The following is a 17,880-nucleotide window of genomic DNA, read 5'->3' on the forward strand; positions in this document are numbered from 1 at the left end:
AAAAACAAACAAACAAATAAAAAATTCCTCTTCCTCATTAGTTATTTGTACACCTTGTGGATCTAAGTAGTTGGGTTCGAAATGAACTAAGCTTGTTAAGTTTTACTCTTTTGGACTGAGACAAGGTCTCACCATGTAACTGGCTGGCCTGGAACTCACTGTGTAGCAAGGCCAGCCTCCTGAGTGCAGGGATTAAAGGTGTGTGCCCCCATGCTCAACTAATTCTACTCTTTTTAACAACTGGATTTTTGCAGGAGATTTGATTTTTAATTGTATGTGTGTGTCTGTGTCTGTGAGTAGGTACCTACATATGAACTCCAGTGCCCATGGAAGCCAGAACTACCGATTCCCCGGGAGCTGGCGTTACAGGAGGTTGTGGGCCTGCACTGTTGGTGCTGGGAACCGAACCTGCTGCAGTTCCCCTCAGCACACCTTCCCGCACAATGCCTGAGTTTTTGTTGTTTGCGTTTCTTTGTTGCTCATGTTGGTCCAGGCTCACCTTGATCTTTAACAACTGAAATTTGAAGTAAAATGAATTTAGGTTTTGGTTACATAAAATGTTAGTGATTTTTGTGCTTTAGTCATACTTTGATAATATTCCAGGGTTTTTTGGAGTTCTTACTTCGTTGTAATTCATTTTTCTGTACTCTTAGCTTCCAGAGCACAGAGAAGCACGGCACACCTACAGCCTGGAGTCCTTTTGCCGATGCCCTTTTTATGAAGAAGCTATGCATTTGGTTGAAGAAGGGAAAATTTACTCCCGAGTCCTGAGGTATTGTTCCAGTTTAGCTTAGGGCTAATCATTTATTTTAGTGGCTACTATATTATTTTGTAATAAAATATTAAGGTGCTGTTGCTCTTTCTGTGTGACAGTTATTAAATTATGCTTATGGATATGGGAAAAACACATTTTTGGTCTGAGTAAGTTTTTTTCTGCGGTCTGTCAGTATGCAGAGGACATGTGTTTTATATTAAGGTCCTGTGGCGAAGCCCTGTTGAAGTCCGGATTTGCAGAAGGCTTGATCTTGAATGAGACTTGACAATTGCTCTCTGCTCTTTCCTGTACAGAACTGAGCTGCTGGAGTGTCTAGGAGACAGCGACTTCCTTGCCAAACTCCACTGCGTCCGGCAGGCTTTTCAGGTGCGTCTTCGGCATGAAGCGAGCTGTGAGCCTTCACATTGCTGCACCCCTACCTGAGCACACTTTCCTGGCTGCTCATGGCAGACAGGCAGTCAGCTCAGTGTGTTCGCCCTCCGTAGTGCTTTGTCTCCATCTGCCCTGACCTTCCCCACACCCTTCCAGGTCACCACACTTGTCTAAACAGAAGACCGTGGTGGTGGTAGTGTGTGGAAATGGCTCTTAAAATGATGCTTTGCTGCCATCAAGCAGCATACATTTAGGTTTTTAAAATTTGAATCAGTGATAAAAAGCACTGATTTCCTAAACAGAAGTGAGGCTGTTAATAATAAAGCCAGAATTGCTTTGCTGGCACACACCTCTAATTCCCACACTCATTGTGAGTTCAAGGCCAGCCTGGTCTACAGAGTGAGTTACGGGACAGGCAGAGCTGTTACACAGAGACGCCCTCATTTTTTATTATTTTATGTGTGTGTGCACATGTGTGTGGGTAGATAGGTACACGTAAGTGCAGGGGGCCAGGGGGCCAGAAGACGGTGTGAGAGTCCATGGAGCTGAAATTGCAGGTGGTTTAAGCTGCCTAACATGGGTGCTGGGAACCAGACTTTCATGCCCTGCAAGAACAGTGTGTGCTCTTAACCACTCTACGAGACTCAACTGTCTAAATCAGAATTATCTGCTCCTGGTCTTTTTGATCACTGGGTTTAAGAGCTCTTTATTTCTGTGAAACTGGACCTCCTCTGCTTCCAGTGTGACTGTGTGAGATCCTCACTAGATCACAGGCAGCACGCTGACGGACTGTGCTGGGTCCTTCATGGTCTCTGATGTCACTGGAACCCATTCTCACTTTGGGGTTTGGTATTTTTCAGGTGATTCTTTCAGAAGCAGCCAACAGGATATTCCTTGCTCAAAGCGGAAGGAAGATTTTATCAGCTTTAATTGTGAAAGCACGGAAGGTAAATGTATTCTCTAAGCAAGTTTTGTTTTTGCTGGTTTATCTAACTGAAGAGTAAATAATAATATACAAGGGGGTGTTGAGACAGCTCAGCAGGTCAAGGTCCTTGTCACCAAACTGACAACCTGAGTTTGAGCCCTCGAACCCACATGATCAAGAACCAATTCCCGCAGTTGTTCTCACACAGACGGTGGCATGTGCCACCTGACTACCAAGTGAAGAAATAAATATTTTTTAATTATTTTAAAGGTTAAAATGTATTAAAATTTTAATAGTGGAAGAAGTCTTTGTAAGCAATTGGAAAGGTCCACCAACCAGTATTTTTTTTTTTTTTTTTTTTTTTTTTTTTGAAGACAAAGCCTCTGTGTTCCTCTAGTTGGCCTGGAGCTCACTTTGTAGATCAAGCTAGACTGAGATGTGTGCTGCTTGTCCCGCCTCTGCCTCTGTCTCCTGGGTGCTGGAATTACAGATGTGCATACCCCGTCTAGTTCATAGAGAATTGGTTTCCACTTGAGTTCTTTTCTTCTGTGTGTAAAGCGCGTGTCCTCTGACCAGGCTGTTGCTTGTAACTTATAGTTGCCTGTGCCATCTGGAGGTCTCTGGTGAGCAGTGCTGTTCTCTGGTAGAGCTGTTGCTGTGGCCAGCTGTTGCTGCCACCTCCTCCAGCTGTGCAGGAAGAACACTGAGGAGCCTGGACACAGACTGAGCTGCCTGTCACTCATTGTCACTGGACTGAGGGAAGCAGAGACATTGATAAGAGCTTCCCTCAGGCTGCAAGGAGCCTCTTTACTCTATGCAGGCTTGTCCAGATTTAAACAAACAAACAAACAAACATAAACAGGCCGGCCGGCAGCTCTTTGCCGGCTGGTGTCCAGCTCCAGTCCCATTCACTCCCTTGATCTGTGTAGTGGAGTTGCATCTGTCCTACTGTACAGTTACCATTCTACTTTACAGAAACTATCGTGACTGAATAAATGATGGGCAGGAAAGTAACTTAAAGTGCACTGGGTGGCTCTCAGGTGACACTATGTTCTAGCAGTTCAAGTATAAACTGTGGGTTGCTTTCTTGGCCTTCCTATTGAAGACAAGCCCTGGGGTTTGAACCAGAGTGCCTCCAGGAGGAGCAGAGCTGCATAGGAAGGACCTCACCCTTCTGCCAGAACTCCATTTCCATTTTGAAGGCTGAGCAGCAGTGGGCTGTGAAGCTTTACTAACATTCTCATTCTTGGCTTCTGTAAACTAGGACTGAGAGTGTAGACTGCTTGCCTAACTGTCCTACAAAAGGGCCTCAGTTAAATCCCAGCACCACGTAAACCAAGTATAGAGGCACATCTGTAATCCCAGCACCATATAAACCAGGTGTAGGGAAATATCTGTAATCCCAGCACTGTTTAAACCAGGTGTAGGGAAACATCTGTAATCCCAGCACTGTTTAAACCAGGTGTAGGGAAACATCTGTAATCCCAGCACTGTTTAAACCAGGTGTAGGGAAACATCTGTAATCCCAGCACTGTTTAAACCAGGTGTAGGGAAACATCTGTAATCCCAGCACCATATAAACCAGGTGTAGGGGCACATCTGTAATCCCAGTACCATATAAACCAGGTGTAGGGAAACATCTGTAATCCCAGCACTGTTTAAAGCAGGTGTAGGGGCACATCTGTAATCCCAGCACTGTATAAACCAGGTGTAGGGAAACATCTGTAATCCCAGCACTGTTTAAACCAGGTGTAGGGAAACATCTGTAATCCCAGCACTGTTTAAACCAGGTGTAGGGAAACATCTGTAATCCCAGCACTGTTTAAACCAGGTGTAGGGAAACATCTGTAATCCCAGCACCATATAAACCAGGTGTAGGGGCACATCTGTAATCCCAGTACCATATAAACCAGGTGTAGGGAAACATCTGTAATCCCAGCACTGTTTAAACCAGGTGTAGGGAAACATCTGTAATCCCAGCACCATATAAACCAGGTGTAGGGGCACATCTGTAATCCCAGCACTGTATAAACCAGGTGTAGGGAAACATCTGTAATCCCAGCACTGTTTAAACCAGGTGTAGGGAAACATCTGTAATCCCAGCACTGTATAAACCAGGTGTAGGGAAACATCTGTAATCCCAGCACTGTTTAAACCAGGTGTAGGGAAACATCTGTAATCCCAGCACTGTATAAACCAGGTGTAGGGAAACATCTGTAATCCTAGCACCGTTTAAACCAGGTGTAGGGAAACATCTGTAATCCCAGCACTGTATAAACCAGGTATAGGGAAACATCTGTAATCCCAGCACTGTTTAAACCAGGTGTAGGGAAACATCTGTAATCCCAGCACTGTATAAACCAGGTGTAGGGAAACATCTGTAATCCTAGCACCGTTTAAACCAGGTGTAGGGAAACATCTGTAATCCCAGCACCGTATAAACCAGGTGTAGGGAAACATCTATAATCCCAGCACTGTATAAACCAGGTGTAGGGAAACATCTGTAATCCTAGCACCGTTTAAACCAGGTGTAGGGAAACATCTGTAATCCCAGCACTGTATAAACCAGGTGTAGGGAAACATCTGTAATCCCAGCACTGTTTAAACCAGGTGTAGGGAAACATCTGTAATCCCAGCACTGTTTAAACCAGGTGTAGGGAAACATCTGTAATCCCAGCACTGTATAAACCAGGTATAGGGAAACATCTGTAATCCTAGCACCGTTTAAACCAGGTGTAGGGAAACATCTGTAATCCCAGCACTGTATAAACCAGGTATAGGGAAACATCTGTAATCCCAGCACTGTTTAAACCAGGTGTAGGGAAACATCTGTAATCCCAGCACTGTTTAAACCAGGTGTAGGGAAACATCTGTAATCCCAGCACTGTATAAACCAGGTGTAGGGAAACATCTGTAATCCTAGCACCATATAAACCAGGTGTAGGGAAACATCTGTAATCCCAGCACTGTATAAACCAGGTGTAGGGAAACATCTGTAATCCTAGCACCGTTTAAACCAGGTGTAGGGAAACATCTGTAATCCCAGCACTGTATAAACCAGGTATAGGGAAACATCTGTAATCCCAGCACCGTTTAAACCAGGTGTAGGGAAACATCTGTAATCCCAGCACTGTTTAAACCAGGTGTAGGGAAACATCTGTAATCCCAGCACTGTTTAAACCAGGTGTAGGGACACATCTGTAATCCCAGCACTGTTTAAACCAGGTGTAGGGAAACATCTGTAATCCCAGCACTGTTTAAACCAGGTGTAGGGACACATCTGTAATCCCAGAACTTGGAAGGAAGGTGACGTAAGGGGGTCAGAAGTGTGACGTCATCCTTACTGTATAGTTCATTTGAGGCTAACCTGGGATACTTGAGACACTTTTTTAAAAAGTAAATATTCTAGTATTTTCTAGAATAATTAAGATACAACTAACTTTATTGAAAAGTAACTTACTTATTTTGTAGACTTACGTCTCATTATAAAGTTAAATTTAGACTCCAATATGTTTTCTTTGCAGAATCCAAAGAAATTTGAAGATGTTTTTGATGAAATGATCTATTTTTTAGAGCAGACTGATCACTGGGATAGTACTGAGATGGAACTTGCTGCCAGAGGGGTAAATGCAAATTTCATATAATCTGTATTCCTGTTATCTGCATATGTTTACCTGATTACGGCAGTGTTTCTTTGTCTTTTTTGTTGTTGTTGTTGTTGTTTTTGTTTTTCGAGACAGGGTTTCTCTGGGGCTTTGGAGGCTGTCCTGGAATTAGCTCTTGTAGACCAGGCTAGTCTCAAACTCACAGAGATCCACCTGCCTCTGCCTCCCGAGTGCTGGGATTAAAGGCGTGCGCCACCAACGTCCGGTTTCTTTGTTTTTTTTAAGTGATAGTGTGTGTGGTGGCACTGTCATCCAGTTGTGTAGTAGGTACTGTTGTATCCACCCGTGTGGGGGTGGGGTGTCATCCTATCCACCCGTGTGGGGGTGGGGTGTCATCCTATCCACACGTGTGGTGGGGTGTCATTAGTCATATCCACCCGTGTGGTGGGGCGTCATTAGTCATATCCACAGGTGGTAGGCACCATCTTGTCTCTGACATAAACAGTGGAAACTATATTTTTATGCATTGGTTGGTTGTAAAGAAATGACAGTTTAAAGACCTTTTTCTTCACTCTCATCTTCCATCTAAAAATCAAGTGGCAGGCTTCACTGAGTAAGGCAGTAACACTGTCCTGTGCAAGAGCAGTTTAAGACGGACAAGCAACAGGGCACCTTAGGAAAGCTAAGGAAGTAGACATCATAGGACTGAGGAGGCAAAGGTACCAAGAAAATTCAGAGGCAGACTCTTAGTGTCAGAGAAGGCAGACAAGCCTAGAACTTAAATTGCAGAAATGCATATGGATTCATAGACTATAGCATATACACTGTGGTAGGATTTGATAGAGACATAAAGGTTTGGGAATTATCTGAATCCTGGCTCTGGTTATGCCGGGATCTAGGAGCAACAGCAGCTCAGTTCTTGGCTTCTAACCAGCAACCACCAAAGCATAGTAGGAACCACTGGCACTCACTCTCTGTGCAGAGCCTGGAACAGCTTGCTGTGATGGAAGTTTATAGGTGAGTTTACAGGGCGCTGGGAGACATAGTAGCAGAGGGAACAGTAGGTACAGACATAGAGAGAGTTCCTTCTCTGGTGCTCTCTCTCTGTGAGCCAAATCAGTAGAAACCTGAGCTTTATCCTTCAGCTTTCCTGCCCGTTACCCACTTTTCCATAGTCATCTCTAAAATGAGCACAATTGAGCCCCCAATCTATTTTAGCATCTTCAGTTTTTCCCTATTCCTGTTGCCTTTATCTTGGCCTAAATCTCCATTGCCTTTGCCCAGCCTGCTTCATATCTTTGTGTTCTGTAACTCCCTGGCCACTGTTACCCTTCTCCTGTTCGGTTCCATCTACACTTGGGCTAAAATTATCTTCTTGTTTTGAGACAAGGTCTCATTGTAACCCAGAGTTGAACTCTAGGTAGCTGGTGATGAACTTTTTTTGTTTTTTGTTTTGTTTTGTTTTGTTTTTTCAAGACAGGGTTTCCCTGTTTTGCTTTGGAGCCTATCCTGGAACTCACTCTGTAGACCAGGCTGGCCTCAAACTCACAGAGATCTGCCTGCCTCTGCTTCCCAAGTGCTGAAATTAAAGGCGTGTGCCAACAACGCCCAGCTGGTGATGAACTTGAGTTTCAGATCGTGCTGTCTCTTTTTTCCATTTGACACCTTTGCGTTTCTTCTGGCCTCAAAGTCTGACAGGAATTCCCTGTTTCTGGGAAAGCTCACTCCCCAGGGAGGCCCTGTCTAATGCCCAGATTAAAACCAATCTGGCCTGCACACTCTTGATGCTTTATTGTGCTTATTGGGGTTGTAATTAGATATCTGTAGGATTGTTTTCTTGTAGCTGTCTGAACACCTGGTGACGGAGATAGACAGACAGATTGGGGGTGAGTGGGTAGCCATGGCCCATGAGCGCTGCCACCGCTCTGACCGAAGCACAGGAAAGGACAGTGAGCAGAGACTGATCTGACCTCGTGAGCCAGGAAGGGACAAATACCCCGAGATGTAGTTTTGTACTTACCATCGCTTTGTGGAGAAACACAATCTGAACTATTGAAAAGCCTGCATTGCAAAGCTCAGACTTTACTCAGCTAGCTCTCTGTAATACCCATTTCCATCTTGCAATTTAATACAGGTGAAAAATTTAAATTTTTATGATGTGGTTCTGGATTTTATCTTAATGGATTCCTTTGAGGATTTAGAGAACCCACCACCGTCCATACAGAGTGTGGTGAGCAATCGCTGGCTCAACTCTTCCTTCAAGGAAACAGTAAGTGGTATTTACTCTCCTCGACGTTCAGATTGGATGGGAAATGATGGGAGATGGACAGTTGATTAAAAAGTTACGTAGAAGTCAGGCGGTGGTGGCGCACGCCTTTAATCCCTGCACTCAGGAGGCAGAAGCAGGTAGATGTCTGTGAGTTCCAGACCAGTCAGAACTACAAGGACAGACCCTGTCTCAGGGGAAAAAAAAAAAAAAAAGGAAGAAAGAAAGAAAGAAAGAAGAGGGAGGGAGGGAAGGAAGGAGGGAGGGAGGGAGGGAGGGGGGAGGGAGGGAGGGAGGGAGGGAGGGAGGGAGGTGTGCTCATCCTTTGATGTTGGGATCACGTGTGTAGTATGTAACACTTCAGATGAAATTCTCCTTGAAAGCCGTGCCTGGGTACCAACAAGCAGCACCTGATACTGTGTTTCTTGATGAAGTCTGAATGCTGGAAATGTCTTTCAAAAGTTCCGCTGGCAGTTTCACAGTTGTTTTGGAACTTCCAGATACTACACTGTAAAGCCTTTTCAGCATACCTCTATCTCCATTAAACTGTGCTCTAGCCACAGAAAGTGAACGTCCTTCATTCTTTTTTTTTTAAGATTTTATTTATTTATTTATTTATTTATTATGCACACAACATTCTGCTTCCATGTGTATCTGCACATTAGAAGAGGGCACTAGATCTCATAACGGATGGTTGTGAGCCACCATGTGGTTGCTGGGAATTGAACTCAGGACCTCTGGAAGAGCAGTCAGTGCTCCTAACCTCTGAGCCATCTCTCCAGCCCCGAATGTCCTTCATTCTGATCACTGGTCTGGTAAAGGTGGATTAGCCAGACATTTCTTTTCATGCATCATGGTTGCAGGTTCTTAGTTCTTGAATAAAACTTAGCTTTACCCTCAGAGATTACAGCAATACTGTCCTTGAAGGAAGTACTTTATCTTCAGTGCTTTCCCATAGGAACAGAATTTAGGACCTCCAGTTTTGTTGTCTTGAGACAAGGTGTCCCTCTAGCCCAGCCTGCCTGGAACTCTGGTCTACTGCTTCAGCCTCTTAGGTATCAGGATTACAGATGAGAGTCACCATGTGTAGCTTTAGAATTTATGAGCCCTTGAGAATTTTGTTGTAGTTGCTAAGCTCCTTGGTTCTAGAGTTCAGCCTTTTTCTCTTGTTGGCTTTGTATTTAATTTTTAGTTTCATAAAAGTGAATTATCTCCCCAAATGTTCATGTTTGTAAACAAGGAACACGGGTAGCCTTTACTGTTACTCTTTGTAACCTTTAGAGTAAGAAACTTTGAATTCCAATACAAATCACTGTTCTTAAATGGAAACATTGATAATAGCTATAAATTTAAACCTTGTCTTTCTCCTCTGCATACATTTAGGCTGTGGCTTCAAGTTGCTGGTCTGTGCTGAAACAGAAAAGGCAGCAGATGAAGGTAAAACTCATGAGACCCCAGATCCCTGCCTTAGTCCACGTTCTGTTGCTGTAAAAACAAGCGGAACTGGGTAGTTAGTAGGAAATAAGGCGCTGTGCTGTTCCAAAGCCTGAGAACGAGCAGGCCCGTGTGGGAAGAGGGACACCAAGGGACGGCCTTGCTCTATAACAGTGCACATCACAGTTGCTGGTTCAGTCTGAACGGCGTGTTGGCTTGCTCAGCCAGTAAAGGCAGTCTGTGGCAAACATGTCTTCCCATGTATCTTCTAGTCTGTTACCCACAAAGCACTGCTCTCACCGTGCATTGCTGCTGTAAAGTGAGTGGACTCTGAAGTGAGACTGCCTGGCTTGAAATGTCACTTACCAACAATGTGACCTTGGTTAGTTGCTAAATTTCTCTATGCCTCAATGTCTTCTTTGAGAAATCTTTGAGAAAGAGGATGATGCCAATATTTATACAATTTTTAAAAGACTCACTGTGCAGTGCTAAGGGCTCAAGTGTAGCTCACTGGCCTTCAGTTCAATTCCAGCTATTATTGGCCCAGTGATCTGAGTTGTTTAAACACATGCATAGTTTTCAGTCCAATATTTGCAACACTGAGCCTGCAAAGCTAACCATAGAGGTTTCTGCAACGTAGCATCTTCAGTAGGTATTGTTAGAAATAATTCTGGGGACTCCTTTTGAATACTTGTATTACCATGTTTCTCTCTGTGTGTCTCTGTGTGTCTATCTCTGTCTCTCTCTGTCTCTCTCCAGGAGTGGTGTGAGTTTGTATGGATGTAGGAGATGAGTGTGTGTGTGTGTGTGTGTGTCCTTCATGTGTGTGGGTGCGGGGTGTGCCACATACACCCGTGGGAGTTAAAGGACAGCATTTGGGTCTCTGTCCACACAGTTCCACCTTATCATTTGAGAAGGGTCTTTCTGCTGCTATGTAAGCAAAACTAGCTGAAAATTCTCCTGTTCCCCACAGGGACATAGATACTGGCATTATGGATACTTGTGCCATGTGTCTGGCTTTTATGTAGGGTCTAAAGATCTGAATTTAGGTTGTAAGTCTTGCATGACAAGCTCTTTATCCACTGAGGAAACAAAAGTGCAATGGAAAGCTTCACTCATTGAAATGATCAAGTGGGAGAATACCAAGACAAGAGAAAGAACTGGACCAAAACAAAGACCAAAGTCAGCTTGGGGAGGAGAGCGTTTCTTTGGCTTATACTTACGTATTACAGGGCACCATCCAGGCAATTCAAGACAGGAACCTGGAGGCAGCTCTGGAGGAACATTGTTCCTGGCTTATTCGTGGCTTACTCAGCTTGCTTTCTTATGTCACCCAGAACTACCTGTCCCGAGATGCACCGCCTTGTAGTGAGCAGCACCTTCCCATAACAGTCATTAATCAAGAAAGTGCCCCCAAGTTGACAAAAAACAAAAACAAACAAACAAAAAACCTTAGCACACCCATGAGTGGAAAATTCATGAATTTTAAGACACTATAGCTGGGCATTGGTGGCACATGCCTTTAATCCCAGCACTCGGGAGGCAGAGGCAGGTGGATCTCTATGAGTTCGAGACCAGCCTGGTCTACAAGAGCTAGTTCCAGGACAGCCTCCAAAGCCACAGAGAAACCCTGTCTCGAAAAACCAAAAAAAAAAAAAAAAAAAAAAAAAAAAAAAAATTATGTTCAACAAAGTCGCAGAAGAAAGTTTCCCAAATTTAAGGCAAGAGATGCCTGTCAGATGCAAGAGGCATAAGCAAATGGTTGGGACCAGAAAAGGAACTGCCCGGGTAATATAGTGGTCAAAACACTGAATGTCCAGATAAAGAAACCATTGAAAGCTACAAGAGAGAAAAGACCAACTCGCATGTAAAGGCTCCCACCAGAATAACAGCTACACCCACTTTTAATGGATGTACTAACAAAACACTATCAGTCGTAAAAAGGGAAAAGAAAACCTTCCTATGGCAAAAACAGATCACAGGAATTGATGACCCCAGCCAGCTCTATATAAGACACTAGAAAGAATACTTTGGTCTAAAGAGAAGAATAAACACACCTAAGAAAACAAACTGTCAGAACTGCTAATCAAAAAAGGACTAACAAAACACCACAAAATGACAGGGACAATAATATTAATAGTCTTAATTCCCCAATAAAGAGACACACTAATGGATTTGACTAGTAAACAGGATCCCCCTTTTGTTGTTGTTGGGTTGCTTTTTGTTTTCTGCTTCCAAGAAACATATATCACCATCAATGATAGACAGCACCTTAGGGTAAAAGGATGGAAAAATATTCCAAGCAAATGGAACTAAGAGACAATCAGAGTAGCTCTTCTAATGTCTGACAAAATCAACTGCAAACCATAACCAGTCAGATGAGGTAAGGAGGGTACTTCATACTGAAAGAAAGAGGCCTCTGGAGGGCATTGCGTTTCTTTTTTTTTCTTTCCTTTTTTTTTTTCTTTTTGGTTTTTTTATTTTGTTTCGTTTGTTTTTCGAGACAAGGTTTCTCTGCGTAGCTTTGGAGGCTGTCCTGGAACTTACTCTGTAGAGCAGGCTGGCCTCGATCTCACAGAGATCGCCTGCCTCTGCCTCCTGAGATTTTTTTATTTAAATTACAAACAAGCTTCTTTTATATGTCAATCTCAGTTCCCTCTCCCTCCCTTTCCCCCTCTACTGATCCCCCTGTCCCATCCCCTTTCTGCTCCCTAGGGAAGGTGAAGCCGCCCATGGAGGATCTTCAAAGTCTGTCATACCATTTGGAGCAGGGTCTAGACCCTCCCCTGTGTGTCTAGGCTGAGGGAGTATCCCACTATGTGTAGAGGACTCCCAAAGTCCATTCGTATATTAGGGATAAATATTAATCCACTACCAGAGGACCAATAGATTAACCAGACCTCCAAACTGACATCCTCATTCAGGGGGTCTGGATCAGTCCTATGCTGGTTTCCCATCTATAAGTCTGGGGTCCATGAGCTCCCCCTTGTTCAGGTCAGCTGTTTCTGTGGGTTTCACCAGCCTGGTCTTGACCCCTTTGCTCATCAGTCCTCCCTCTCTACAACTGGATTCCAGAGTTCAGCTCAGTGCTTAGCTGTGGGTGTCTGCTTCTGCTTCCATCAGCTACTGGATGAAGGCTCTAGGATGGCATATAAGGTAGCCATCAATCTCATTATCGGAGAAGGGTATTTAAAGTAGCCTCTCAACTATTGCTTAGATTGTTAGTTGGGGTCAACCTTGTAGATCCCTGGACATTTCCCTAGTGCCTGATTTCTCTTTAAACCTGTAATGGCTCCCTCTCTGTGATGGCATCTCTTATCTTGCTCTCCTCTATTCTTCCCCTGACTAAATCTTCTGCTCTCTCATGTCCTCCTCGCCCCTCCTCTTCTCCCCTTCTCTTTCTTGTAGCTCCTTCTTCCCTCCCCCACCCCATGCTCCCAATTAGCTCAGGAGATCTAAACAAACTGACTGGGGCTGGGGAGATGGCTCAGCAGTTAGGAGCACATACTGTTCTTGCAGAGAATACAAGTTCAGTTCCCAGCACTCAAATCAGACAGTTCCCAACCACCTTAACTCCAGTTCTGGGGGATCCGAAGTCTTCTGGCCTCTGGGAGCACATCTGTGTTATTGTTTTGTTTAAAAAGAAGAAAAGAAAATACTGAGACAGACATATTGACTATAAGTTTATTATAAGGCCCGACAGAATGGGGAGACTAAGAAGAGGAACAGGGTAAATGGCTGACCACCATGGCCGGTCGCCATAGAGAGACAGAGCGGGGAAACAGAGAGACGGGAGAGCACACAGAGAGGGGGGGAGAGAGAGCGTAAAGGGGCAGGGGCCTATCTTTTAAAGGGGTCCTCTGCACCTGCGTGCAGACTTCTTTCCCATGGAACCTTGGGCTGACCAGGGTATTGCCTGAATGGATTCCACCAGGTAACAGGGGCAGGCCAGCATAATGCCTGAACCTTTCAATCTGTGTATGTGCACAGAGATACATACATATACACTTGATTAAAATTAAAATAATCTTTAGCAATATATACTCTTTGATCTAAAACCACAGATTAACCTCAGCACCATGATAATAGATGACTTCTATATCCCACTGTCTGTCACCGACAGACAAAGACTAACTAGGGAGCATGGGTGTTAAATGCATGAAATGGGCACAACAGACACCACAGAACACCCTGCCCAAACATTAAAGACTGTACCTTCTTCTCAACGGCCCTTGGAACTTTCTCCAAAACTGACAACATATTAGGACACAAAGAAAGTATGAACAGATACAGGGAAATTGAAATAACATTCTGTAGTCTATCTGGTCACAGTGGAAATAAACTGGATACCAAGAGCAATAGAAAGTACACAAAATCATGGAAACTAAGCAACATGCTCCCGACTGATAACTAGGTCAAGGAAGACCTCGAGAAGGAAAATATTTTTAATCAAAAATGTTTTAAATTGGATTTATTCATTTTATGTCATGGTAGAATACTGTAGCATTGTTGGAACTTTGCTGCAGCATGATAATTGCTTTTTGGAAGTAGAAGTTAAATGCAGAACCCCGTGCCCCGAGGTGGTTTGACTGAGAATGGCTCCCATCAACTCCTATTTTTCATGCTTAGCTTGCAGTTGATGAACTGTTTGTGAAGGATTAGGAGGTGTGGCCTTGTTGGAAGAGGTGTTCCAGAATTCAAAACAGTCTGAAATTCTTCTGACTGAAGCTCCTGGATAAGGAAGGTTCAAAATGTGTTTTTATGAGGTGACTAGAGTATAGTCTATAAAAACCCTGTGACCCTTAGTTACTGGAAAGTTTATTAATGTTCCATGATGAGACAATAAACTGTCTCATCATGGAACCTTGGTCTGCTCCCAAAGACTGTTGCCCACATAATGGCAGCAGTTTCTGTCTCATTAATGGAGAAAGTAAATTTAAGAAGATAAAATTAACCGGCTTCCCTTTTGCTTCCCAACAGATATCAGATGGATTTTTTGCCCATTTTTATGCCATTTGTGAGCATATAAGCCCTGTCTTAGCTTGGGGCTTCTTGGGCCCTAGAAATTCTCTATATGACTTATGCTGCTTCTTTAAGGTATGTTCAGTCATTGAATCATTGCTTTGAAAAAATAAAACAAAATTGTGAAACTCACCTAAATTCTGTATTTAAGTGCCAGTATTAAATTTGTGACATTTTTAAATACCAGTGTTAATACAATGGACCAGAGCTGACGCCCTACTGCAGAGTAGACTCCACATGTCCACTGACTTTTTACTGAGGGTTTTGAACCATGCTGCCATGTTACAGTGGCCCCTGCAGGTGTGTCCAAAATGACATGAAAGCCGAAATCCAAGTTGTAAGAAATCACATGGGAATTTGAAGTTACGTCCTCTTGTCAGAAGTTTGTGTTTGCCAAAACATTTGTTAGAGCTCACTGCAAAATGTTCAGGCTGGCAACATAGTAGGAAACCTCTCTGTTGGACTATATTGAGGTGGTACAAATTTGAATGCTTGGATGTCTCACTGTACTGAGAATTTTTTTTATTTTAACTTTTGTTTGCTTTAGTAATACAACATTTGTAGAAATGACTTAGGAAGTATTTATTTTACTGTCGTTTAGAACTCATTACTTTGTTTCTAGTCTACTTAACCTTCCAGTTGTAAAGTGTGGGTTTCAGTGGAAAGAGTAGAGCTGGTGTTTAGACATCCTGGAGTTCTCCAGCTCCCACCTCCTTCCCGTCTCTAGACTGGGGCACTAGAAGGCTGCTGGCCGATGGCCCTGCCGGGACTGGGAGATAGCATCCCTAGTGTTTCCTACACACGATTCCTACAGGATTAAAATTTGGTGTTGCCGGGTTTTCTCTTTGCAACTCACTCTTTCCCATCATTTCATAGTAGTTGAGGGTTAGTATTTAATAGTACACAACATACTTTAAGTGTGCTTTTGTGTTAATTCACTGAAATGGAACTCTACGGGGCTTGCCGCTGACTGTAGACATGAAACTAGCATTTTTCATTTGTGTCTTTTTAACAGAAAAATTTACATTTTCAAGTATAGTGATTAGTGATTGTTGAGAGGGCTTCTTTTTCCTATGCCTACATGGCCCAGGGCAAGGCTGGTAAGCAGCCCCTCACAGCTTTGCGTGCTTCTCATAGACTGTCTCTTTTGATCATTATGCTGGCTTTGTGTAGTAAACAGGACGTGCTAGTCAGGCCTGATGGCATACATCTTTAATCCCAGTACTTGGGAGTCAGAGGCAGGCGAATCTCTGAGTTGAAGGCCAGCCTGGTCTATAAAGAGAGTTCCAGGACAGCCAGAGCCACACAGAGAAACCATGACTATAGCTAGATGGATAGATAGATAGATAGATAGATAGATAGATAGATAGATAGATAGATAGATAGATAGATAGATAAAAAACCAAAAACCAGGACAAGTAGTATTTGCCCAAATTTTACAGACATAGAAAACAACAAGCCAAAAGATTAAATAACTTCTTCAAAGTCCTTTGCCTATGAAATGTAAAACCTGCCCCAGAATTAAGCTGTCTGACCCCTGGTTCAATGTCTGTTTCAATATTAGCAATTCATAGATTTAACAAATTGTGGTGTAATAAATGTCAATTTCTTGCATATTCATTTTCCAGAACCAAGTTCTTTTCTTTCTCAAAGACATCTTTGACTTTGAGAAGGTGCGCTATTCGAGCATAGACACCCTGGCGGAGGACCTCTCTCACTTACTCATCCGCCGCACGGAACTGCTGGTCGCCTGTCTTGGTGCCGATGCCCTGAGGCACGCCACTACTTGTACCAGTGGACCTGGCCATGCCGTGCCCAACACGCTGGTAGAAGGCAAAGTACAATAAGAACTGAAGAGGTCTGAGGGTGCTGTCCAGTATTTAACGTGACAACTGACTTTGTGAGAGTCAGAATCCACAGAACTGTTGATGCCGACTCAGGGAGGGGGAAAGACAGTCTCAAAGAACGGGTGATTGCACTGTACGTACACAGAAATTCTGTCATTGAATCTACGTGTGACATGTCCAGAGCTACTTTCTAATAACCTTTAGGAAATAATTTAAGTTCTGAAATGTTGCATATTTTGTGGCTGTTGCTGAATCAAGCCAATATGTAGGAGTCCATGAAGTGTCTTCACATGTCTGGAATGTACAATATCACTCTCAAAATGCGTCTCGATGCTTTGCACCTGGAAAATACACTAGCCCAAGGTGATTGTGGTTCACGAGTGTTTATGACTTCTAGTGTCAACATACCTAACTCTGCCTGAAATGTATTCTTAGCCATCAAGTTATCTCTTTGTTTAATCAAACGTAGGCAATAGTGGTGTTGAACTGTACTGTTTGCCTTATTGCTTGTATATTTGCTTTTGTATTTGAATCAAAAAAATTGTAATCACCAAGGAACAGTGTCCAGAACCTCAGTGAAGGAAACTGAGCCGTTTACTTGTGGAGGGTCCCTGCAGTGTCCAGAGTATATTACTGTCGTCCTGTGAGTTCTAAAACACTGAAGTATTTCTGTCTTTTTACAAATTAGAACAGTTTTCCTCAGATGAATCTTAAATTTGAAAACATAATTTATTTGCCAAGAAAAAGAATAAAAATCTTATCCCCTTTTAAATGTAACTTTGAGGCATAAGAAAGTAAAACTGGTAGAATCAAATAAGGTCTCCTTTCTCTGTCAGCAAAACAAATGTTGACTCCCCCACAGTGAGCTCAGCACACGGGAAGTTTGCCGTGTTATGCCCAAATTTTAAAACTACTCACTCCTTGAGCTTGGGTTTTAAAGGATTTTTCCTCTCAGAAATGGAACACATATATTTTAATAAGGAATATATTCTGTGTCCTTACGATGAATATATGGACAAGTGGCAAGGTATATTATGTATTTTCAAAGCCTCGTTAACTTTGTTTTAAGATCATGTACCACTTGTTCATCAGTAGATTGGACTTGTTGACTTGTGGTCCTAAAGAGGGCTGCATTAGTTTTGAGAGTGAGTTATATAGAAAGATCTGAAATGTGTGTGTGTGTGTTTTTTTTTTTTAAAAAAAAAAACACACACACACATTTTCAGTTTAAAGTGCCTAGATTAAGGTTAATGGTGAGAAAATAAAAAGGTAAAACTAAGTTTAATTTTTTTAAGGTTTTAAATTTATATATACATGGTGATGTAAATTAATTAAAAGATGTAAAATTTAGACTTGTGCCATTAGAGTGCATAGGCTGTTAGGGCCTTAAACTTGCTTTGCCATACAACGCCTTGCCTTCTCCTACATCCCTTCTTAATGCCCTAATTGCCTATTCATGATTCTTACTGGTGACAAGTACCAAAATGCATTGTACTCTGCTTCCCTTTTTACTGTCACATGAGGTGTGTGTGTCTCCTGAGGTGTCACTGGATGTGAGTGACACACGTGGTCACCTCGTAACCAGGACAGTTATGGATTGTATTAGTTAATGTGAGAGAGCTAACTGTTTGTGC

The 17,880-nt window shown here is 43.0% G+C and overlaps 1 protein-coding gene across 2 annotated transcripts in view; it reads left to right on the top strand.

Annotated features, from left to right (window-relative positions):
• Nucleotides 1-17,412, top strand: part of Miga1 (mitoguardin 1) — a 52,303-nt gene extending 34,891 nt beyond the window's left edge. The window contains exons 8-15 of one of the 2 annotated variants that reach the window (XM_035451532.1): nt 654-772; nt 1,069-1,141; nt 2,008-2,094; nt 5,597-5,695; nt 7,812-7,946; nt 9,327-9,380; nt 14,358-14,474; nt 16,028-17,412. In XM_035451532.1, the coding sequence (XP_035307423.1) occupies nt 654-772; nt 1,069-1,141; nt 2,008-2,094; nt 5,597-5,695; nt 7,812-7,946; nt 9,327-9,380; nt 14,358-14,474; nt 16,028-16,246 (903 nt within the window). In that variant the 3' untranslated portion in view covers nt 16,247-17,412. The remainder of the gene's footprint in view (nt 1-653; nt 773-1,068; nt 1,142-2,007; nt 2,095-5,596; nt 5,696-7,811; nt 7,947-9,326; nt 9,381-14,357; nt 14,475-16,027) is intronic. The other variant, XM_035451533.1, reaches the window with a different exon arrangement.
• Nucleotides 17,413-17,880: the final 468 nt, after the last annotated feature.

This window comes from Cricetulus griseus (genome assembly GCF_003668045.3).
Source record: "Cricetulus griseus strain 17A/GY chromosome 1 unlocalized genomic scaffold, alternate assembly CriGri-PICRH-1.0 chr1_0, whole genome shotgun sequence".
Lineage (NCBI taxonomy): Eukaryota > Metazoa > Chordata > Mammalia > Rodentia > Cricetidae > Cricetulus > Cricetulus griseus.